Here is a 25,582-nt window from a genome sequence, read left to right as displayed (position 1 = left end):
GGTCCTTCACAACTGAAAAGATACCAAAAGTAATAATCATGTTTTATAGCCACAGTAACACCAGTGTCTGGATCCCAGTGGAATTTAGGCCAGGTGTACAAGGAAAAAAGCCAATCTGCACCAGTTGGACTGGAGTATAGAAATCCATCCCTTGCTCTGTATCATGAAGTCAGTGCCAATAGGATAATGAAATATTTCAGATGTAAAGTTCTTGTCTCAAACTAGAAAAATTTAGAAAACCCAGCCTTAAATACTTATCTCAAGATATCTAACTATGTATGCAAATTTAATAGATGTTTTCCATCTTGACATCTTTGCTGCTAAAGAATGAAAGCAGAAACTGGAAATAATGCTCCTCATTATCACAGGAGTGTAAATTAGTGAGTGTTTTCTAACTATTTGGAAGCTCCAGTGGATAGCACCAGGGAAAGTCCACAGGGATGTTTCATATGTCAGAGGAACAGATTCAGATTAATGAGTAATGAATGAAGCATCAGCTTCCATAGTATCCAGAAAGAAAAGCTCCTCACTGCATGTAATTACTTCATTCAGAGAGACTTAAGTTCTGTGACAGTGGTTCTGAAGAAAAACATATTTAATTACATTTTCATAGAAGGCATGTATGAAAGTTTTATATCAGTCAAATAACAGTGGGGTGCAGATCAGTTTTGAACTTTGTTTTAAACACTTGTCTGTTGCCCCAAAGCATCAAATAAAATCCTGGTAAAAAAAATTGTGTACAATAGCAGTGATTATAAAATCCAGCAGCATATCCAAAATTTACTTTCTTGTGTGAACAAGCTATCTTCACAGAAACAGAACCTTAAAATGGTTAGCTGGACAAAACATGGCAGTTTTGTTGTGGAGAATGTGGTGAACTGGATCAAGTTAATGAATAGATAGAATGACTGGAGACAGAAATATTTTACGTAGTCTCTCAGTACTTTACCAAGTTGATTGATTTAAGATGTAGTAAAACTAGAAATAAATCCAAATATGTTTCTGTTTTAAACCTAAACACAAAATATCTTCAGACAATGCTAACTGCACCATCTTAGTGAAAATCTGCAGTAACTATAAAATTTTGATTAAAAAATCAGTATTTCCATTTTCAGTTTACACTGCTTTAAGAGTCAAAGTTTTTTCTTGCTCTTTCCCTTTGCACATAGAGACAGGGTGGTCAGAAAAGAGTTCTTTGGGCCTTTGGCTAGATGAAAAGCAAGTCCCTGGGTTCATCAAACTAAATTGCATGCTTTAATGTTTGTTTGGTCTTCCATGTTCTTCTGAGGAACAGAGTTTAACAGTAAAGACAGAGAGCCTAAGCTATAAAACTGCCAAATGGGTCAAAAAAAAATTGCATTAGCAGGACCTAGGTCCTTCTTACTCTCCCAGTCCTATAGGAGTCAATGTGTCTTTGCAAAGTCATCACAATTCAGCACATCACACTAAGACCTTTGTTTTAGGGGTTTAAATTACCAGAATGACATTTTTTTGCTACCGCTTTGACTCATTATTTTGGGAGAGGGAAGAAGTTGTAGGGGTTAATTCTTATAGTGATGTTTTAAGTAAGGAGTGTTCTATTAATAAGAAGTGTTAGAGTTGCCTTTGAAACATTGAGGTCTGTGTAAAGCTCTGAATAAATTCTGAGGTTGATGTAAACATTAAGAAAATTATTTGGAGGTAAATGCAATTGATTTTTTGAGGTTAATTAATTAATTATTTTACCTCGAAAAATCTCCAGCAGTTTGCATTTTCTTAGTTAGGACTAAGCAGTCAGCACCATACTGGGATGATAACGTTTTTATGTCTTCAGTGGTTTGATCTGTGCTCACAGCTATAAAATAGGAACCTACAGGTTGTGTATCTGTCTGTATCTGTGTATGCATAGTTGCCATTATTGCACTTGGATTTTGGCAACTGGGGCAAGGTGAGGGGCTCGAAAATACCTGTTTCATTTTCATGAGATTATTTATGTGTAAAACTGTGATGCCTGGTATTCTGCTGGCAAAAAAAAGTTATGTGATGTTTGTGTGCAGAGGAAAGATTTTCTTGTATGTTGTAAAGTCTTTTTCTTCTTATATGTTGTAAAGTCTTTTAAAACATAAAAATAACAAATACCTGGATTTAGCTACCATTCAATCAAACAGTAGCAGCAGGAAAAAGATAATTTACTATTCAACCTTAGTGGGCCATGCTTATTTTATCACCTAGGTGCTATTCTAGCTGAGGAATTGGATGCATCTGTGATATCTGTAAGCAGGATCAGATTAAGATGCAGAAGGGGTTTTTTTGATGCTACTTGAACAGATATTTCACAGGAAGAAGAAAATAGGATCTATAAACTGTGGTATGTTTCAAATGCTGACTCTATTGGTCTTTAGTGGTCACTGGTGAGTTAAAAGAGGAAGATCATCATTCCCCTAGAAATGGGGATCTGCTTTTTGATTATTAAACAGATTGATTATTTTGATTATTAAACAGGAGCGTATCAACCTCTCTCTGAGGGGACATGTAAGTTACTGTAGTGACAGTGGTCAGAAGTATAGACCATGGGTTTTCTTTATTCCTATGGCTGTCCTGGAGCACACTGTACAAGAAGTCTCCAAATATTGCCTGTGATTGTTTCAGGTTTTGCAAGTAATGCTTCATATAAATTCATAGGAAAAATTTCTTATCAGATTCACTTAATCTGTTGTGAAAACAATTGGTAATGAATAGTCACATATGTTCATATATGACCATATATTTTGATGGTTCTATTCATGTGTGTTTTGGGTTGGAGTTACTAGGCTTTCAGCTAGCTGTCCATCTTCTTGTTCTTTAGAGGAGGTGAAGAGGACACTTCACCCTGCATGAAGAAGCACAGAGGCAGACTGCTATTGGTAGATCAGTGTGGTAGATAGTGGCTTTGGCACTCTGAACTGGTGTAGGGTTTTTTTAAATGGAAAATGATCTTGCCTTTGCATGTTTCTCTATCCAAGTGCTTTCAATCTGTTGGAAATAGCACAAGTTACTTTTTCCTGTTTATGAGTCATATTTGCAGGCACAATTGTAATGATAATTTGCAGAGGTGAGTTATGCAGAATTGACTACTTTCCTACCAGTAATAATCATATTAGGCACTCTGTATACTCGTAGAAGACCCATTCCCTGTGTATTTTTAAAGTGCGTTCAATTAGATGTGCTGTGATGATATGTATCTTTGAAAAGTGAAAAGCTCCTTCTGTGCTTTTCTTTCTTGGTTTGGAAAGAAATGTAATCAAGATACTGAAGAGTTTATTCAAACCTCATATGTGAAGTACGTTAAGATGACAATGGGATTTTCTGGAGTAGAATTCATTGTACTGTATTGTTCTGTGCCTAGATGGATGTAGTTATGAATATGAACTAGTTTGTGCTGGTTTCTACTACTGAATTTACTGAGCGTATTTCATTCAGTGATAAAACAATATTCAGAAATCAAGTTTCTGGCAGATTTTTGTTTTTCTTTTCTTCAGTCTACTGTCCTTTAGAGAAAGACAATTTTTTTCTCACAAAGAAATGTTTGGGGTGCATTTGGAAGTATATGCATTCAAGTATGTTAAAAAGAGCCTCAAAGCAAAATTCAAAATTAAAAGAGAGGTTGTTTCACTATTTCTTTGATACAGATACATAATGCTGGCCTTATTTATGAAAACACTGAGGTTTCACTTTATTTATCTCATATGCAAGCAGGGATATATGTCCAAATACATGTCTAAACATTTCACTGATATAAAGGTGTTATCCCAAACACATACAGGAGTAGTATCTCCTGTGGTTTGTCAGCATTACCTGTCTTGCATTTTAACAATCTGGTCTATGATTCTGTGCCTTTTCAGGCAGACATGTTCTTCTGAAGCATCAGTTGACAGGCGCAGGTTACAAGCTCCAAGTTTGTGCCATTTCTTACTACCTCAGATAGCATGTTGGAGCTCTTCCTTAAAAACTGCTTGGCTGCTTTGTCTGGCCAAGTGATGTTAAACCCCACATCAATGTGGCAGTGTTCCACAAGCACTTGTCCTTAGTTCTCAGTTCCCTTGAGCCTCATTCCCTGCACTCCCCACCCAGCCAATTTTTCCTTACACATAAATTGTGCAGTTAAAAAACAATCTGAACTTCACTTGTCACCTTTGCCTTTGGTTGCTAGTATTAATTACTCAACACTTAGTCTAGTTGTTGTTACCCTTCCTATCCAGCAATAGAGGACAAATAAAGGCTACTGGTTTCCTGTACTGACATAGCAGGTTGCAGTACTGCTTATATGAAAATCTTCAGCACTATGTCCAGTCATTTTCAGTTGTAGATGAATTTTGCATGTTCTTTGTTATATGAAGGTGTTCAGTTCCCTCTTTCCTTCCTCATATTCCACATACATGCAAATGCTTACTGCCATGAAGAGAGTTAATTAATGAAAAGCACCTCAGCAGTTCTATTGTCATCAAACACATACACAAATTTTAGGTGTTCCTGGTAGACCATATTGTCTTAGATGTTTGAAATGTCACAAAATGCCTAAAGCTTTGTAATTAATTCCTGCATGAATATTGTATATTCATACAGTATTTTGCAGGTCTGCTTTTGTTGGCTTTCACAAGTGTGGATTACATGGGGAACTTCACAAATCACTACAAGACCAGTTAAATCTGAATCACAGACTCATTTAGGTTGGAGAAGACCTCATTGGGACCAATCTTTGACCAGTCACCACCTTCTCATCTAGACTATAGCACTAAGTGCCACATTCAGACATTTGTTGAACACCTTCAGGGATGGTGAATACTCCTCCTCCCTGGACAGTCCATTCCAATGCTTAACAGATCTTTACATTAAGAAATTTCTCCTGATATCAAGACTGAGTCTTCCCTGGCACAGTTTCAACTATATACTCTTGTCCTGTCCATTATTATCTGAGAGAAAAGACCAATCCCCACCTGGCTACACCCTCCTTTCAGGTGGTTGTAGAGAGCAGTAAGGCCCAGATGATCCTCTTTTCTCCAGGCTACATAGCCCCAGCTCCCTCAGGGAGTCCTAATAAGCAGGACTTGTGCTCCAGATGATTCACTAGCTCTGCTGTCCTTCTCTGAACATGCTCCAGCACCTTGGCATTCTTCCTGAAGTGAGGGGCTCAGAAATTAAGACAGGATTCAAGGTTTGGTCTCCCCAGTTCCGAGGACACAGATATAATCACTGCCCTGGCCCTGCTGGCCACACCATTGTTGATCCAGCCCTTTTTGGCCACCTTGGCACATGCTGACTCATATTTAACTGTCTGTTGACTTGCAGAATTAGACTATATAGTCTAATGCACAAGTCTAAAATAGTTTCAGAGTAGAGGCTGAGGGGAAGACTGGACTTGCTGCAGGTTCCTCAGGAACCCAAGGGAAGTAATTCTGATTGGAACCTTGACTGCTCATAAACTTTTGGAGGAATTAATTGGCAGACATGAGGTGTGAATATAATTTTAACTAAAAGGAAGGACTAGTGTTCATTAGTCATTATTAGAATGAAATTTCCTGGTTTTTACTACAGGTCATATTTGTATTGTCTACAAGATGGAGTATGTTGGTTTTTTTTAATTGACTTTTAGAATGTTTTTATTTGTATAGATGTATTAGTACTTATTCACAAGTCTTTCAGGTTCACTGAAAGCAGTGAGCAGACAGCTTTAGGATGGTCTTTTGTTTTTTGTTAAAAAGTCCAAGTGAAGAAAGAATACTGACTACTTTACATAGATAATTAGGGGCATAAAATAGAGATGAATAAGTAGGAAGACTCCGGAAAATAATCATACAGGGGGAGGTCAGTTATTTATCTTGGTTAACAATTTTGCTTTTAGAAACTTCTAAGATCTTCACAAACTGTGAAGAAACATTTGCCAGTGCTGCTAACTGTTGTGCTTATTGCCTCATACAGTTTCACTGTCTCTCTGGGATCAATTACTTGTGGCACCGCCTCAAGCAACCACTTTTGACTGGCCTGGGTATTGAAGTTGAAAGTAACTTGGTGTGGGTAAAATCAGAAAGGAGAATAAAGTACATGATCATTTTAATTTCCTACAGCCTTGTGTAATGGGCCGTGGAAATGAGTGAATGTTTGTCTGCAAATCATAGACTGGAGAACATAGATTCTGCATATATTGGACTTAATGTAACTGCTTCTAACCTTTCTGGTGTGTTGCACAGGTTAATATTCAGCCTTCTGAATGGCACCACTCCATATTGCTGCCACAGACCTGGTTAGGATTTATGAGTCGAACCTACAGTGCAGTCCTGCAGGTAATTTTGAGGTGTATATTATTGTGGACATTCATGCTTATTCAAGTGATATGGGTTTTAATTTTACCAGTAAGAGCTGGTAACTCATAAGTTAAAAAAAGTAAAGCTTGAGGTGCTTGATTATAACATTTATAAAAAAGAAATAAAAATGAGTCTTCAGCTACTGACAGCACAGTCTGGGATGCTTTATAGAAGTGCAGTTTCTATTTACAGTTCAGGTTCATGCAGGTTTGTTCATGTGTCAGCTTACAGAAAGTGTCAATTTTTAGAATTTTTAGAAGATGAAATGTTAGCTAGAGCTCTGACCTATTGCTTGCATAGAAATTTTGAAATAGTAGTGCCATAAAGGAGACAGAAGCTATCGAGATGATTCATTAAAAAGAACTTCCCCTTAATCAGCATGTCATTCTGCTGCACTGTAAGAGACTCCTCTTTCAATTTTTTCAACCTTATCTAATGATTAAGAAATATCTTAAATTCTCTTATTAGGTTAGCTGACCTGGTATCTAGAGCAATGTAGTATAATTTGATTTTCAACAGGAAAATTATCTAAAAAAAGTTCAGCAAATAGCTTCCTTCCAGAATGCTCTCTTTGTGCTACTAGAAGGGTTTATTTGTTTGTATTTCCAGGCCACATCAGCTGTTTTCAGCACGAGCAGCTCAGGTTGCTGAACAAATTCTAGAAGCTTTGCTCCTTGTTTTGCTGTGCAGCAAAACATATGCTTCTCTCACATTTTCAAAACAATTTTTATCTTGACCATCAACAAAATGCAAGATCCTCCACCAAGCCAACCCCATTACAAAATAAGCAGCAACTATTCAAATTGCAGGTTTAGGTCTTGGGGGGCATTGTCTCTTGCATTTAATTACTTTCCTATTTTTCTTCCCTTCCAAGGCAAGATTTCACACAGAGCTTAGCGTGTACCACATTTTTTCTAAAGGATCAGTAGGATTTCTTGCCATTTTACAGGACAGTAGAGCCTGTGTTTGTTGCTTCTTACTTAATCCTTACACTTTTCTAGTACATTTCCTCAGAGGGGGCCAAAAGAGACTGCAGTATAAGATAAGTAGTCTGGATAGTACATAATTCAGTGTTTCTGAGCTGCTACACTGCCTTCTTTTTAGCCAGTGTGTTGATGTACTCCTTTAATCTCTGTGGAAGGTCACTTTTTGAGTGAGACCTGGATTGTCAAGATTCACTGTATTGTGTTTTCAGGTTGGTATGTACATCCAAACTACAAGCATTGAATACCAAAAAATACAGCATATGTATTTTTTCATTTAAGGCCTAATAATCTGCTAAGGAGCAGTAATTCACAACCTAAACAAGTTAAGTTATAGTTATCTTGATTTGTGACAGAATGTTAAAACAAAGCTGCTTTAGGTATTTTTAGATAACATATATGTTACAACATGTTACAGCATGTTAGAGGGCAGAATCTATATCACCTCTTTAAATATACAGAAAGAATGGTGTAGGAAATCACAGGGAGGTCAGAGTTATGTAAACTAAAAGAATGAGGAATATTGCCCTAAGTAGAGCATCAAGAAAGCAATATTTTGCTGTTAGAATCCATTTTAGCTATCAGGCTTCTAAAGCTCGGTCCCTGCTTGTTGTAGCCCTTCCCAAGGGAACTTGGCTCTGCATGTACTAGATCGATGCCTCAGTGTTTGTGGTCATTTATGCCATCTGCAGTTTGTTTTTCTTACTCAGAACAAAAAATTATAGATTCTTCTCCCTAATATATTGTATATTACAGTGGGACCCCTATGCAAAGCAGTCAAGGTCACTTATGAGCTTGCCCTTAGGTTAGGCTACATGTGTTTCCTGAATGTTCTCTGAAGAAATATTATGTAAATAAAGCTTAAAAGATCCATTTTTTACTTTTTTTTGCAATTCTGCAGGGGAGGCAGGCAGAACTGGAGATGCAGTTAAAACATGGAAAAGAGGATCCTGAAGAGGTGCAGTACAAACAATTTACAGCCTGGCTATGGTAAGAAAGTGCCTGTGTGCTCCTGACCACTTGTAGTGGCAAGTAAGGGGACAGAGGAGGACAAGGTTTAAAAGCCTTCAATTTTACAAGTTTAAAGACTGTATGAGCACTAATGAAAAAGGAACCTGAAACTCAGCAACAACCAACCACCAGATACAGTGACCATAGTGGGAGAGGCAAGTGGAAAGGAGGAATATTGGGTAATTGTAAGGGTTTCCATATGCGTGGGTTCCCCTCTGCAGAACCTGAAAACTTTGTAGGGTGAGCAGCTGGAAAGAGTGAAGTAATGCTGTGGTTTTATAGGATGCTAAAGGAGAAGGATTATGCAAAGATAAAAATTCCCTTCTTGAGAGTTTAATGAGCTATTTCACTGAAAATACCTTGATGAAAGAAATGCAAGTCACAATCTGACATATGTCATGGTGGACTGATGCTAAGTTACCATTATTGAGTGTGAGAATTTTGTTTAAAGCAAACACATGATGCACACCCTGATCCATATTCTGCACTAATTCTGTTGTTGATAGGTGAGAAGGGTGTCTCAGTCAGGATTTAGCCATGTACGTGCATGGCCAGGAGAAGAAGGTGCAAAGTGGGAGGCTTTACAAGAGAAAAAAACTATCTATCCATGGACAGTATAATTATCTGGGTTTGTGCTTGTTCATAAGTGTATTGGAATCAAAATATGTACAAAGCCAAAATGCTTTTTGTGTGTTTCAATCCAAAAGGTGTGTTATTAAGTCCCACTCAAGAGGAATTCAGAATTTGTTCTGAATTCTAGCTAATTCTGGAATAGAGGCTTGCTTTGTAAGATCCAGAATGCTACAGTGTTGTAGAAAATTACTTTATTAGTAACTGATCCTTCTCTTGATAGGGTATAAAAAGCCTTCATAGATTTCTCCTGAAAGAATTTCTGTTCTTTATTTCCTAAATGGTAATAATGTAAGCTATGTCAAAAGTGAACAGAATTCCCTTTATCAGGAAAAAAATCAAAGCAGGAAATTAACTGGAGCCCAGTAGTAGCTTTAGTTTCTTTTCCAGTTCACAATTATTTACTTGGTTCTTCAGGGCCCTAACTTCAGCATCTGTTAAGCATTTTTGTTGCTCACTAGGGTTAACCTAATTGTGGACAATGTGGTATAAACTTTAGTGTTAATCCTTTATTATGTAAATTTTGCAAATATTTTTGGTGCAAATTTGCATTGGTGGTTACCAAGTTGTAAATGTTTCTAGTGTTGTGGCTTTGAAACTGTGTAAAAGCAGTGGGAATGTGAAGAAAGATCTGGGTAGATTTCTTTGAAAGCTTGGGTGTAACTCAGTCTTATACAGCTCTGTTTTAGGGGACATGCATTTTCAGTCTAAAGTTGTTTTTTTATGTAGAATGACATTCATGGCGATAACAGAATTGTATGTTTTAGAATAGAGGATCTCTCTCCTCATCCACACCTTTCAGTGTAGGAGATTAATTGTGTCTCTGCTTCAGTCTTGATATGAATGCAAAATGAAACAATTGAAAACAAGCAGCCTGTTATAAATCATCTATAATAATGTGTAAGAAATTGTAACCACTCCTATGGCTTTCATTTAAATTGATTCAAGTTTATATACCATGTTATAGCATAACTGCCTGTAGTGGTTTCCAGAAATAAACTGTAGAATAAATTTTAATGGTTGTCCTTTATAAAGCATTCAGATTTCATTATGCTAGAACATAGCACAATGATCTGGAAGCTTAGGCATTTGATGTGCTCGTGAACCAGCATTTTACAAAGAGTGGTATTAAGACAAATAAGAGCCCTTTATGAAACACTGGGAGTGCACATGAGCCTGAAGAAACTTGGGGTGGTGCAAAAATTTCTTACCGATTAAATGCTTGTAATTATTTTGCACTGTTTTCTCATTGGCTGATACAGTTGTTAACCTGTAGATCACAGCCTCATGTAAGACAGAAGAGGAATTTAGCTGAGATCATGCTATACAGTAATAACTGTGGTGTAAATTCTTTCTGTTCTCATGCAGGGTCAGAGATATGTTGACCGATGTCATCAAAGGTGCTTCCAAGTAAGGACTGCTAAATTACTACAGATGATGTTTTTTCCCATATTTTGAATAAAGAGTGGGACACTGCTTCTTTTCCTCCTAGATCTTTTTAAGATGATTTTTGCCTTCATTAAGTTTAAAGCATCCAGGTTTTATGAGTGTGTGGATTTAGAAGTTTCTCTCTGAGGTACATAATAAAATGTTGCCTTTTAGAAGCTTAGGAAATTATTTAAGGCAAAAGATACTGAGAGACTTCAAAGAACTTAACTAAGTACTTTGTAATTATTTGCAAGTACCTCTTATCTGAGAGAAGGTAATTTCACTGTTCCAAATGATGACATTCCACTAAGATGGAATGTTTCTTGTTTTAAAAAGCAAAATAGAACTCCAGAAAATACTTTTACTGTGACAATGATGTCTTTGGATCTGGAATAAATGCCAGGTTGGCTGTGTAAATATATTTTCACAGCAGCAGTCAAGGAGGTTTTTAGAAATTGAAGACTGATGCGAAAAGTCTACTGGCCTGTAAGTGGTCTTGTACAGTCAAGTTGTTCAGGTGCTTTTGTAAAATGATGTAAGAGAGTTCCATCAAGATTATATTGCAGTTTGTTTTTCTAGGAATAACTAGAATATCAACATACTTCCTTATACTAAACTGAACACAGTTATGTTTTCTCTGGTTTTTGTCAGATTTTCTTACTTGATTTCCTTAAAGGTTTGCACTGTCATAGAAGTGATGAATCCTATCATTTTCCATGATGGTAGTGTTTTTGTAGTGTAAGGAAATAATCAGAAACTTTTTTTTAAGCTGATAATAATGGCTGCTCTGCTAAATCTGCTCATGCTGTGAAGCGGCATCTTGCAATGAAGTGGCATCTGCCTCTCCAGCATTCTCCATTTGAAGATGTTTTTGTTTTGTCCTCTATGGAAATGGTACTAGCTAAGGCCAACTGCTGCATTTCTGTGAGTGCTACTTGCTCTGCAGGGTAGCATTCCTTATTATAGTGAAAGAAAGCTTCTGTTTTTATACAACCGTGTGTGTAGTAGCCTTTATATAAAAGACAGACAAGAAGAAAAAATACTGAAACACTTCTTCCCTCCATTCTTTCTCTAATTCCTGAAGATAAAATGTAACAGATTGCTGCTGAGCTAGAAGAGAGCCCAGTGCAGTTGCCAGGGACAAAGACCTTCCCTCCTGGATCATCTGTAGCATAACTTTTCTGCTTTGATAAATATGTTTTGTTGCCAGCATCTCTACCGTGTTTCTTAAATGTTTTCTTTTTTCTCTTCAGAGACAGCCCAGTGGTGAAAGGAAACTCTATTTTTGCTTTAACTGGCCTTGCAGTTGCTGTAGCCAAATACGAAAGCAGCCTTTCTTCAGACACTGAAGGGGTACCTGAGGTGAGTGAATCTGGGAGAGGTCCATTCTCTTTGTGGAATACAGAGAAGTATTGACCAGGTGTTTGGGGGGGCTGGTAAGTGCATGTGAAGTACTTTACATTTTCAAGTTCAAATTTCATCATACTCAGTGAATGCCGTCTGTCACATTCTGTGGTACCCAAGCAGGTAGGGTATGCATGTGCCTTGTCACAAGAAGCATAATGTCTAAATAGTCATTTATTTGGCCATTTTGACAGATGAGATAGAGGTCACTCTATGGACACTGAGCCAGCCAAACTCTTTCATAATTTCATAATTTTTGGCTCTACTGAATAGTACTTGTTCAAAAGTAGTGTCTGGAGAGCCAGCACTGACAAATAAATGATGATACTTACACTACATAGGAATGACAAAATAATCTCATTCATGATGGATCACAGCTGGAACATCATCAGCTGAGCTTCTGTTTAGGTGGAACTTGCTTTAAGAAAATATAATTATGACCAATGGGGTTTGATTTTTGTAGACGGAACCTGATTTTATTCCTATGAAACAATGGATTTCCATGGTCACGGAGACCCTCTTGAGTATTGTGAATAGCCGCTACCAGCCGAAAGGTCAGGTCTTCCCATGGTTCTACCAGGTATGTGCTGTGGTACAAAAGGCAAGGCAATATATCTGTATTTCATACCTGGAGTTCTAATAATGAAGTTTCCTGGTTCTGTTTGAGCTATAGTAGTTGGAATAGGGGAAAATCAAGACTCTTCTTGCTCTTGTTAATTTTCTTTCATTGTACTTTCTGTTTATATTTGTGTTTGCTTGAAGTTTTTGTCTTTATTATCAAAACGGTAAAAGCCACATGCAAGGAATGTCGGATTGCAATGCATCTGTACTGCTGTTTGCTCTGTAGGTGTTTATTTTAAATTCCTCAAATGCTGAGTGTTGTCACCTGGAAAAGGCATAAGAGAAAAAAAATGCTGTCTTTTGTGTTTTTTTGTGTTTTTCTAGAAATCTTACTCAGGTGAAAATACTGCTAGTATTATAGCTCGAACCTGTGCAGCCACAGCTTTGTCTCTTCTGGTACCAATTTTCATTGTATCATGCAAAGAAAAGATTGAGGAGGTCCTGAGTATGCTGACTGACAGGTTACCTGGGAAACCAAATGCTGACGAGTCTCAAGCTGTTCAAATCCACATGGGTCTAGGTTTGGGGATGTTCATCTCACGTTTATATGAAGAAAAAGTCAGGTGAGAACTGCCATATTTAATGTAGTTGCATAGGTAACTTCCTTTTTCTTCATGTGGCATTAAGATCTGAGGAATTAAAGTATTTACAAGTCATAGGCAAATGATTCTTGAAGGATTTTGTGATGTTTTTTAAATGGTGCCTCTTATTATCAGTCTTCCCCCCCCCCCACAATTTAGCCCCTCCAGAGCTATCCTAGGTATTTTGTCATTCCTTCAGGATAAGTGACTAATTTTCATAATATCGTAAGGTACAAAGAGCAAAGCAGTCAGCTAGAAGAACAACATATTTTTTTTTTAATGGGACTAGTTATGCTGGAAGACATAGTTGTAAAATAATTCACAGCCCTCATTGGTTCCTTTGTAAGTGGTGCTCTGAACATGTGACAGTGTTCACTTACATCATGTGAGTTACAAATGTGAGGATGGAAGTAGTGTAATGAGCTGTCTTTAAAGCATGCTGTTACAGCTGTGTTGGTAGCACACAGGTGTTCTGAAGTTGTTAGAAAATGCTTCCTTTTCAGAAAGGTTGGCCTCACTTGCAAATTTCTGGTGATTCCTGAGAAATTAAGAATTAGGTTTGACTTTATATTCCTCCAGAGTTTTGACTACTAGGGATTTTTTCTTCTTGTATACCCATAAAAAAAATTTAATTAGTGTACAAGCACAGGTACCAAACAGATTTGATTGTCATTGTTAATTTGCTCAGTGAAACTAATGTTTCTAAGGCATCTGATGTTGATGAAACTGAGGCATTGCTGAATTCTAATTTTCATGTTTTGGTGTCTTGATGCCTTGCTGCCACTGACTCAGTCATATAATTTGGGAATGGACTACCTTTGGATGTTTAGTCAGTGGGACAACTGAGCTGCATACAAGCATTAAAAGACTCTTAAAGAGAATGAAGTTACATCAGCCCAGTGTTTTGGAGTATGTGAATCAGTATTTTGGGGGTTTGTGTTTGTTTCGTTTCTGTGGTGAGGGATGTTAAGTGAATACATTTTTCTAACCATTTATTGCAGACTAGTTTTACTCTTTCACTACACTGCATGGTTTGAAAGCTTGATCTTACACATTCTTCAAAGCATTGTATTGCAACAAATCAAAACTCATAGGAATGTAGCTATAGCTTATATCAGATTATAGATCTAGTTTCCATTAAAGATGTCCAGTTCATTATGAAAATTGAGTATATGTTTTATAAGAGGGGTATACGTATGACATCTTTGGAGTGAGATATAAATGCGTCTTTTTTATCAGTAAGTTAGGCAATCAGGTGGAGAGCGATTGAGAAAGCTAATAGTGTGAAATGTCATGAATTTTCAGCTTATGAATAGTTACACATCTACCTGAGATGATGTTTATCAAGTCCTTCTTCTACTGTCAGGCATTGGATCTAATTTTTTGTTCCTGTTTTGGTTTGGTTTTGTAGTGATTTACCTGGTCAACAGATGAACTTCGTTCTGATGAAATCCCTGGATGTGTTGGAGAACTGTTGCTTTGACACCAGTCTGGAATACAAGTGAGTTTTCATTTATTACTGGTGATACTTTATTTTGAACTATACCTTTTAAATTCACACTTTCTTCCTTAATTCTACACAGAAAAGTATAAGAATTAGACAAGGAGACAGCAGGTTCTGAGTACTTGCGTATAATCACCAGTTCAGGCAGGCTGGAAAGGCCCTTTGGAGGTATGCTCCCTAAAACAGAGTCAGTCACAGACTTTGCATTGCTTAAGTTTTTAAAGTTAGAACTTGAATCTCCTTAGACAATAAAACACCTGTCAGTTACCATGAGACAGCTAACTTAGCATGGCAGGATGTTTCTTCCACAGCAGTCATTTCTCTTTCAAATCAGGGAAGGAGCTGCAGTATCTTGATTGGCTCAGTGTGGGTGCATAAGGTTTTCTTTCAGTTTGAGCATTATTCTGCCCAGCTCTTCACTGTTCAAAAGAAACAGCAATAATTCCCATTTTCCTTTGCCCTCCTTTCTCCAGTGCACTTTCTGAAAAGCTCTGAGGAGTCATAGCTGTGCACCATTGGGCTGTGAACCTGTAGAGCTTAGTGAGGATTTCTGTTGCCTTTTGAGTGGCACAGGGTGAGACACACAGTACACAGAGACTCTACCAGCTGCGCCCCTTTGTCATGCCTATTGCTGGTTTGTGCAGCCTGTTAGCTGGAGATCAAAGCCTCAGACAAGAGCCAAGCCAGACTTTTCTGGCAGTGAGAGGTTGCCAGAAGAGTATGAAACAATGGCAAGCAGGAGAGGGAAGATTGAAGAGAGGGGTTTTAAAGGTTTCTAAGGTGTCTAGTACAAGTTCTCTCTGTGAGCAAAGAAGTAATGTAGAGCTGTAAATGTTGCAGAGTTGTCCAAGTTTTGCATTTCTACTTGTAAACTGCTGTTCCAGAGGAAGGTCCTTTCCATCCTTTTCATCAAATGTGACAAAGGCATGATCAGCTGTGAGGCATAAGCATTTTCACCAGTGTTTCACTCCTGCTAAATCGGTGATTTTCTTTTTCACAAAAAACAGACTGACAGTGTTTTGAGCATAGGTCTGCTAAGCAGTGCAGGTGTGGCCATCAGTGCTATCCAGGCTCAGGCTGCGCCCAGTGGAAGGCAGGACTCCCTGCAACCTGATGCTTTGGCAGTAAAACACTTAAAATATGCTAGGAAATCTGAGATATCGTGTAGATGAAAAATACCTAGTACTCATTTTATGTAGCTCACAAATAAGGTAGCCAAATGAGAGCAATTGTTAGTTACAAAAAGTGGGGCAGAGAGGTGAAGTTTTATTCTTTCTTTAGTGTTCCATAATGTTTTAAGTCTTTATTAACTGTGAATAATATAAAATACTATAGCTCTAATGAGAAACTCTATTTTCTTTCTATGTCGTTTTGTCAACAAGCAATAGTGTAAATTTGAATTTAGAACTCTTGTATATAAGCCATGCCCTTGTTTTATTGGCTAGTCATTAATTCGGATATACCAATTGCTTAAAAAGGTTTGTTTGGTCTTTGCTGAAAAAAAATATCACTCCCAAGACACCCCTCTGTGTCTTCTAGCCATGCTCAATCATCCTTAATCCCCAGTTACTGTAAAACATTGTCTTAAAAACATGACTGAAGTTCTTTTCAGATGTCTCTTTTTTACCTACCTGAGTAAAAGCAGCAGCTTTTTTTTTCTTGGCCATTTTTAAGTTGGATAGGAGAATGCCTAAGATCCTAGCCATGTTCATTTCACTGCCTGCTGCTTGCTACAAGCAGTGTCAGGGAGATGTGCACAGGGGGAAAACAATCATCTACAAATAAGAGCAACTGGGGATGTGTGCCAGTGAGAGATCATGTTGAGAATGAAAACTGATGAAATAAGTGTCTGCTGTGTTTTAGTATCTCATGATGGAAGCCAGAACTGTTTGGAAGTTTTCTGACAAACCTGATGACTTGGAATTTGTTATGGGAGCACATAGGCAGAATTTAGTAAAAGATCTTTGGTCCAGAATGGAATTTCTGAACAAAAATCTGATAGAGAGGTGGAGACTCTGGAGATGTTTGTGCTAGCTGCCCTATTAAATTATGTCCTTTGAAACTATGTTCTTGTTGCAATTTTAAGTATCCTCAGCATCAAACAGTTAGTTGTGCTGGATATGTCTACCTTGATGAAGCTGCTCCACTGTATCATATGCAAATTTTAGTACGTACAAGTTAGAATGCACACCTGATCATTCCTGTTAGGAAATGCAGGTGAATACCTTAATTTCTTACCTGACTAAGAAAGCCGACTTAGCAGTTCTCTGCCTTAATGACTAATTTTATTACTTTTGCAAGTGAAGCAGCTCTTGAAGGAGTCTGACAGCAGCAGATGCTAATACACTCATTGAACCTGCAATTAGTATGTCTAATTGGGATTTCCTAGTTTATATTATCAGGACACACAGAAATTTGAATCAATACTTCCTTTATACTAGTTTATGGCATTTGTTGTTGGGGCTACTTGTTCTTCAGAGACAGAAGGAATAGTGAGGTTGTATGTGTAGGACTTATTATTTAAATAAACACTTTCTTCTTTTGCTCTTCTTTCGTCTGGTGTTTCTTGAAAATGATGTGTGAAATAAAAACCATTTGCAAAATTGACTGTGGTAATAAATTATCTACAGGGCTAGTTATCAGGCAAGGCCAAGCGGTCTTCTTACTCACAAACTTTATTAGGGTTTAAAGGGAGTTCAGAGCAGCCAAAGCATACTTAATCTTTTCTCTTTTATTTTCTCTTAAAGCACTGGATGTATTTTAGGAGTAGGACTTGTTCTTTCATTTATGAGTCACAGTAGCCAAACAGAATCACGAGTGCATGTTTCTGCTTCATTGCGAAAACTCTACAAATACCTGGACAGCAGTGAGGACCAAAGCAGAGGAGTCCAAGAGGTATGACCTATTTTATCACAAATTTTAAGTCTTCCTTTTATTTTGTTTCCTCCCTTTAATAATTACAGTCTTTTTGCTGAAACTTTCTTTATCTGTGATACTGGAAGGCTTAATTTCTACTTTTTCTTTCACAATATGTGGGTTTATGTCTGCTGGGAAAAAAAGTGATAATAACAGCAACAATAAGAATAGAATAATGTGTAATCTTGCAAAGACATTAAGAAACTGCCTGAAGATAACAGACATGATCCTTTAAAGGTCTTCTTTAATTCCTTAACCCCAAATAAAACTGTTGAAAGTTGGATCATGAGTAACTATGAATATGGGTCTCTTACATACAGTTGTTTACTGCTCAGCTGATCTACTAAAAGTAGACAACAAGTTACTCTTAGAGATAACTTAAGTGCTAATACTTCGTCCTTTCAATATGCCTTCTGTATATTTCTTTGAAATTTTGTGTCACTAGCTAATGTGAATTCTGTACTTGTGCATGCTGCTATGCCCCCATTTACGTTTTCTTTATGTTTTGAGCACTTAAACTGAGCCCTGCATTTCAGGAAGTTTTTTTCCAGGATACGTCCTGGAAGTTTTGACATGGTCCATGTACTTAGCCTATAACTCTGCTGAGGTAAAACTTGAGAATGAAAACTGATGAAATTCAAATAGTTTGCCGCAGAAAACAAAAATCAGAACAAGCAAATGTTTTGCACGAGAAAAGCAACACTGTCTGTATATGATATATGTAAGGCTGGAGCAGCTGAGCAGTTGAGTTGCGTAATCCTCTGTTTTTCTTACAGGAGTCAATAGAGATTGATAGCATTATTCTTTTCCCCCTGTTGGTAGTGTTCTGAAAGCTCTTTATTAAACATCTTCATAGATGGAGTTTTATTTTTTTGGCAGTACATATGTGTTGGGGATTAGCCTTTTGCAACTTACAGTTCATGCATTAAAATTACTTATAGCTATGAAATAATTTATGTGTCCCCAGAGATCTCCAAGTGCATTATTGAAATTAAACTGAGTTCAATACAGCAACTTCTGAGATGAAAGGCAGCAACTGTTTAACATCATGAGACAGTTTGGGAAGAAAAAGAAAACTTACCCTTTGCATTTAAAACCTCTGTAAGGATTTGTAGAGATGAGTAAAATTTGGGCAGCACTCTAGGATGAATGCTACTATATGAGATGCACAGGAGGCTCTTTCAGAACTGTAGGTGATTTGCACATAACCCATTGGCCTGCTGCAGCAAAAGGTACAATCTGCACATTACTTGCTAGAGGTCAAATTGATGTCAATCCTGCGCAGTAGGTAGGTGCTCTCTGCTTCCCTCAGAGTCGTGTTGTTCTGCTGCTTAACTTTGGTACAGAGGAGGTTACAACAAAGGACACTTTGTTGGTAGTTCACTTATTCTCCATGGCAGAACAGAAAAGCAATGTTGCTGGTGAATCCTTCTGCAAGGATAGGAGGCTGGTGTTGTGGGATGTGTGTGAGAGGCAGTTCTATGTGCTGATTTTCTGGCCTGACAGACCTGCTTGATGGGAGCACAGCATGCTGAGTATGCTTACATAAATAATGATCAGATACTTGTATTTAGAGAATACCTACATTTGTGTGGAAGGTCAGGAGTTTGACCTCTGTAAAACCAGAGGTACTTTGAAGCTTTAGTTGCATTTGTTTAACATTATTAGCATGAATGAAGAGTCTTTCAGAGAGGGAATAAATATCTGGAAGTATAAACTGAAAATGTTACATCTTTTCTGTCATGCTGGCACATTATTCAATGTGACCATTGTTACATTGAGCTTGATTAGAGACTAGTTAATGGAATAAAATGTTTTTCAGGTACTTGCCTATTCTGTGGCCTGTTCCTGTGTCTCTGCTTTCAGTGTTGGAATAATAGAAGCAGCTGAGGCTGAGAAGGCTATGAGCAAGCTACGGACCTTAGCAGAAAATAATCAGCAGGTAATAATTCTGTATTTGGGCTTTACTTCAGTTTTCTTTCTCTCTTTATCTATTTAGTATTGGATACTGCTTTTCCTAAACTGTAATTCAAGACAATTATGTTGCTCCACTTTCATCATTAATTAATATTGATGAATGTATTTTGCATACCACACAATTACTAAGATTACCACTTGATTCATTAATGCATATAGCAATTACCAGACAGTGAAATAAAAACAAGTTGCATGTGTTTGATTGCATTTAGAAGAGAAATTATTACATTTCATGTCTTTAGTCCCTGTATCTTGCCATTTTTTGTCTCTTTTATAGCATATTTCTATAATTTCTTTTTCTTGGTGGAAAAATACATCAAATGTGCTGTTCTGAATTTTTGCTGTGCCTGAACAACTGACAGTGCATAACCATAAACATAGCCACAGCTTCCTACAGGTGTGTGTTTCATCCCTAGTGTCCTAGGGTACCCCTCAATTTGCCAAAAATAATCTCAGTATTTTAGTGCGTTCTTTTCTGGTTAATGTTTGCCAGGAAATGAAGTAGCCAGAGGAGGCAACCATTTTGAATCAAAGCCTGCCATTATATTAATCAACTGTTCAGAATGTTTATCTGAAAAATAGGAAGTCAGAGCTTACTACCTGTGCTAGACTTCATGTCAGAAAATCTGCTCTAAAACCAAGGCTCTATGTGTCAAAGATTTAATCTTAGAAAATCCCATGTCACTTGAAATAAAGTATCTGGTATTTGAGACAAAGATTGTTGGGAAATAATAAATATGTGAGTAATGTTTCAATAATAAATGTATAAAAATATAGATTCCTTTGTAAAATCTGTTTTAATAAGTTCTTTTTCACCTTACAGACCTACAGTTTTGCTTTAGCTTTAGGTGCAATAGTACATGGATTGTCAGCTTGTGGTCATGGGAAAGCTGAAGACCTGAGTAACAGACTAATGGCAGCCTGGATAAAAATTGTGCTTGCAGAGGTAAAGGAGTTTCTATGCATATCTTGGGTTTTGCACTTGTTTTGTTGGTTTAGGTTTTTTTTTCATAGGTGGGGGTAGAGGAGGTGGGGAAGGGATGGTGTGCTGTTTAAAATTAACAGTAAAAACATAATTTTACTTGCTTCTTGCAAGGAGTGATGTTAGGAAAAGTTAGAACTGTTTAAATATGCTGTTTGATATTTGGAAGTGAGAGGATAATTTTGGGCTGTTTGCTAAAGGGAAAAAAATCCCTGTTTCTCTTCAATTTGGATAACTTATGAGAAATGCTTATCTCAATGAGGTCTTAATTTGGACATGTTCACTAATTTGGAACAGTGCCCAAGGATAAAGTCTAGGTTATTAAGTGAAAATGGCTTGTGAAATCAGGTGCTGCTTGTCAAAAAAGAAAGAAAAAAGAAGTGTGATTATACTGCCTTAGTCATTAAAATTATTTCAATTTATCTGGAAAAGTTAAGTGTTTCAAATCAAACTCTAAACTTACATATTAAGATTGCAGCTAAAGGTAATTGTCAATAAAGAAACTGGTTTTGAGTTGAATTGCACTGGTATATTTTGTGGAATACAGATTGTGCTAGGAGAAAAAAATTATTTGTCAATCCATGATGATTTCAGATTTGGAGGAGTGAGGAGGAAGCTCATTCCTTAATTCATAAAGCTTTCATTCATCAAGAGAGGGATTTTTATTATATACCATGCTAGATTCTGATCTGAAAAGGCTATTGGGATTAGAGGTGTGCTAGTGATAGTAGTCATGGTTTTTAAGTTGAAAGAACAAGCATTTAGTCCTACAGTAGTGTTGTGTCATCACATTGGCTTACTGGTCCTGAATTATGCTTCCAGGGTTCTCCAACAATGGAACGTCTGGCTGCTGTCAGTGGGCTGGTTGCACTGGTGGGCTCTGAAGGAGGCATGATACAGGTCAGAACATGCAAACAAATGGTACCTTAATCTCATGGAGAAATTTGCCTAGAAGGCAAGATGGGATGCATGCTTCCCATTCCTACAGCGATGGCTGTAAACCAGGGCATCACATTTTGCAATAATTCATGTTTGGTTAATTCAAGCAACATTGAATTGCAGTGCTTAAAATGGGACTTGTTCCATTTGCTATTGTATGGCCCATGTGCAATGCCCCTGGGGAAAAGTTTTCAGCCCATGTAAGCTTTCTCCTTTTCTCTCTCCCACTCCCAGAGAAAGGCACGAGTGCAAATGTAATCTGTTTTCAGAATTTTTTCTGTTTGTTGCTTCTTTTTTGTCTCTTACAAAATTAACCTCTTTTTCTCATGCAGTTGAAATCTGAGAGCATTCAGTCCTCACAGTTTCAAAGTAAGCTGAATGAAGTGATCAGAACCCTTACACAGGTAAGAAGGTGTTTCCTCCTTTGGATAATGCACTAGCATACCTTCACGCCTTGCACAAGCAAGACAAGTCTGTTTAAAAGGAGTTATGTAATGTTTGTGTCCAGCTTGAATGAGGCAGTGTAGGGAAATTTGTCTAACTAGTGCTTTGTCTCAACAGATAATTAGTTTCTCTGAGCAGATTGGTCTTCAGACAAATGCAGCAAGACTTCTAGGACGTCTTCACATGTCCTGTTTGTCTTCTACCCAGAACAGGGCATCTGGTAAGATACTTTATTACTGCTTCCTAAAGAACATGTAGAAATAGTGCATCACTAAAAAGACAGTGAGGGACACATGAGATAATGCTAACGTTTTAGAAGTATTTTCCTAGAACAGATCTTCTCTGGTTAGCTGAAATAAAAAAATTAGTGTTCTGTGCCCTTTCCAGGTGGCCGATACATTGCTAACTTTAAGTGTTGTTTCAATATCCATTGGTGAAGTAAAGGCTGGATAATTAATAATTAATGAAATACCAGGAACAAGCAAAAGCTAATGAAGTTGAAGCTGTTTGCTTTGGTGTGAACTAACCTGGGAACCAAAAATACAAAATGTAGATGAACATCACAGAGAAAAGTCTTTCAAAGTTTCTGCTCTTATGTATGCCTGCATGCACGCATTCCTGCCTACAGTTAGATAGATATGAAATGTCTCTGCTCCATTAGACTTCTTAAAATTTTGAAGCACTCCCTTTCAAAGCCCAGCTTGCAGTGCCCAATGTATTTTTAAGGAAGTTCTTATCCCTGGCTTTTCAGTTGATCTGTGAATTTGTTTTTTCAGATCTGGCACCTCTCACCACCAGAAATGTTTAGCTTGCCTTAAAAGTGAAAAGGCCAATATGTCTATCAGTCTTGTGGTCTAAATACTCTGAGTCACCTACAGAATCAGTTTGCTCAAACACAGCTCAGTTTGACCAATAAATTTACCTGGGAGAGCAGGTTATAATTTTGCTGATGATGTTTTAGAATATAATAGTCTTTTTATCTTCACAGTTCCTCCAGATTTTGGCTACTTACCTGTAAACAGCTTTATCAGGGCAGCCATTGACTTTGCTATTGAAGGTGGAAAGAAAGGTAAGGATCAAACTACAGTATTACTCTAGGAAGTTTGTTATGGCTATAAAAGATGACCTTAAACACTTGCTTTTATTTACTAAGAGAACTTTTCTAAGTACAAATTTGAACTTTGTTAATGTGTGGTATTCAAAAAAGAAATTTAATTACAATCAAAAAGATAAAGTTAATATTGTGTAGTTAGGACTTTCGCTTTCTCCACCTGATTTTTGACTTTTAAAACCCTTTTCTCTTCCCTCTCTGTTAATGAGATGATGTTTCTTCCCTATGAGAAGGAAAGTCAAATAATTTTTAAGTGTTAGCCTGTATGCTCAGTTAATACTCCATCATCAGACCGACTTTATGCTGCCCCTTATTTCAGTGATGCTGGATTAAGATGTTTTGATTCCAGGAGGACTGAGTTAGCTATGTTGACATAAGTTAATATGGTATGTAGCAAAGGTTAGCACTTATCTGGCTGTTCTTTTGGCCTGCATCTGCAAGATGAGAAAGGAAAACATTGTCAGAAAACTCTGCTGTTCTCCCAATAAGAAATGCAGAAATACTACTTTACTAGATGAGGAATATGTGTAATTAACCTATAAATTGACTGAAGAACAAGGGACCAGAAAGTTTCTGTTTATTACTAACAAAAAACAGTTTGACAGGACATTAAAAAGGTATCCATTCATTATAAATGAAATGGCTAATTCTCAGATGCAAAGGGAAGTAACAGTGATTTTGTAACACTTTTCAGTTCTTTACTAGAGCTTGAACTACAGTGTAGTGTTCACATTTTTTGCTAAGCTGTTCAGCCACATATGTGTGTATACAATTTAGACTCTGAATCTTCTGTTCTAGGCCCTGAATCTGTCCCAGCTGAACTGGTGAAAGTAGCACTGGCACCCATTGCATTAGTTGGAGAAAGCCATCAGTATCCACCTGTAAACTGGGCATCCATTCTTTCTCCTTTGATGAGGCTGGACTTTGGTAAGAGTAGTAGTTTTCTATTAAGACTTCTGTATTTGTCACAAGAGTTCTTTACTAATGCAGCTTTTACAAACTTTGGATCCCTCTTCAGGGCTTGAAGTTAGTGGAGTGGCTAGTTTTATTATGCTTTCAAGACTGACTTTTTAGTGTTTGCAAGTATATATTTGTCATCACCATGTGGATACTGTTTAACTGAAGAAAAACTAAAGATCAGAGCTGAGAAGTTCCCTAAAATGTTGGTGAAAGTAGCCTGAACATTTCATTTGAACTATTTATATGAGTCCATCATAAAACTCAACTAATTGTATCCTGTTATCAGTAACTGGTAAATGCTGGGTCAATGCCCATGTTAGAGCCTGTATGCCACTTTTTCACATATTTGAACTGTTTGGTAGTTCATCTGGCTATCACTAGTTTGAAATGCACTTTCTACTAAATTACACAGGGTAATAATTTTCAAAATAGTGGAAAAAGATTCCTATACTGAGGTCTGCCATTCTTATGAAGAGCTGAAACTTGTTAAATGTCTGGAGAGTTTTTTTATTCCTGCTTTTCACTTTGGAGTCTTACTTTTGTAAATCAGGAATTTTCAGAGGAAAGAGTACATCTGTTTTGTGGCTGTTTTATATTTCAGACAAAATCATAGTCCAGGAATATTGACTCATTTTTCCTTCTGTGGATTAAATATTGACTTTATTTGGCAAGGAGGGCTTTTTTTTAATTTTTACTTATGTTAGTATTCCCACATTTTTGTTCCTGAGTGAATTGAAATAACTTGAACAAATGCTGATGCTTCTTGCTGAAAGTGCATGAATGTAAAGAAGAGTCTTCTAATATGTATGTGTTAATAAATGTTTGTGCTATGTGTATGTTAAAATCCTTTAAGTAGGATTTTTAGAAAAATAAGTTGTAATGTAATACTCTAGTAGAACAATAGCCCTTCTTTATTTTATGAGTTGAGAACAAATTTCAAGGGAAAATATTTTCTTTATAACTTAGTTTGTTTTCTTCTGTTTTAGGTGATGAGGTAAAACATCTCTGCCTTGAACTGGCTGTGACACAGGCCCAGTCATCTCAAAATGCAGCAATGCTTTTAGGGATGTGGGTGGCACCTCCCCTTATCTACAGTCTCAGTGTACGTATGTCAGAAAACTTGTGGGAGCTCAGCACCTTTTTCATATAAAATTCCTCAGTGACAATGTTTAGGCTGTCTCACCAGAAAAGGATTACTGGGTTCATAATTCTTCAGAAATACCATTTAGTGAGTATTTATAGTGAGAGAGAGGTTATTCTGGGGCCTTGAAATTCAAGGCAGACTTAAGACCTGCTACACTCATTTTACTTTACTGCTTAAGACCTATAATGCTGATAAACTGGAGACATAAAGCATGGCATGTAGGGAGAAAAAGTATCCTTTATTTTTACCAGCTAAATGTCTTTAAAAAAGGTCCACCCTAATCTGTCCAAAAGCTTACCTACTATTTCTAGCAAGGTCTCTTGATCTAGCTAACTAGTAAAAATAGCTATGTCTTGAGAACCTTGCCTTAATTTTGTAGATACCCAACAGACTAACCTACAGTATAATCAGATTTGGTCTTATCCTTCATTGCTTTTCTGTTCTTCTGGAATTGAAAGGTGGATTCCATGGTACAGTATGTAAAACTCCCTGAATCCCACAGAACACTTGACTGCACATTTCTGTTCCTTTATCCAAGTTCAGGAGCAGATTCATGACAATTCTCAGAAAATTAGTTGCTTGTTTCTGTGATCTCTTCAAGGAATGTTTTTTGTTTTAATTCATTAGTCT

General features: G+C 37.2%; 1 protein-coding gene across 1 annotated transcript in view; it reads left to right on the top strand.

Moving 5' to 3' along the window:
• Window positions 1–25,582, top strand: part of FOCAD (focadhesin) — an 89,639-nt gene that overhangs the window by 55,113 nt on the left and 8,944 nt on the right. Inside the window, exons 22-37 of the mRNA XM_058823439.1 lie at window positions 6,204–6,296; window positions 8,202–8,290; window positions 10,310–10,351; window positions 11,623–11,731; window positions 12,237–12,353; window positions 12,719–12,957; window positions 14,387–14,476; window positions 17,227–17,374; window positions 19,218–19,337; window positions 20,196–20,318; window positions 21,177–21,254; window positions 21,626–21,697; window positions 21,855–21,957; window positions 22,726–22,806; window positions 23,647–23,775; window positions 24,795–24,910. Coding sequence (XP_058679422.1) covers window positions 6,204–6,296; window positions 8,202–8,290; window positions 10,310–10,351; window positions 11,623–11,731; window positions 12,237–12,353; window positions 12,719–12,957; window positions 14,387–14,476; window positions 17,227–17,374; window positions 19,218–19,337; window positions 20,196–20,318; window positions 21,177–21,254; window positions 21,626–21,697; window positions 21,855–21,957; window positions 22,726–22,806; window positions 23,647–23,775; window positions 24,795–24,910 — 1,749 coding nt within the window. The remainder of the gene's footprint in view (window positions 1–6,203; window positions 6,297–8,201; window positions 8,291–10,309; window positions 10,352–11,622; window positions 11,732–12,236; window positions 12,354–12,718; window positions 12,958–14,386; window positions 14,477–17,226; window positions 17,375–19,217; window positions 19,338–20,195; window positions 20,319–21,176; window positions 21,255–21,625; window positions 21,698–21,854; window positions 21,958–22,725; window positions 22,807–23,646; window positions 23,776–24,794; window positions 24,911–25,582) is intronic.

This window comes from Ammospiza caudacuta, chromosome Z, assembly GCF_027887145.1.
Source record: "Ammospiza caudacuta isolate bAmmCau1 chromosome Z, bAmmCau1.pri, whole genome shotgun sequence".
Lineage (NCBI taxonomy): Eukaryota > Metazoa > Chordata > Aves > Passeriformes > Passerellidae > Ammospiza > Ammospiza caudacuta.
The sequence above is the reverse complement of the archived record's forward strand: the minus strand, read 5'-3'. Positions and strand labels throughout refer to the sequence as shown.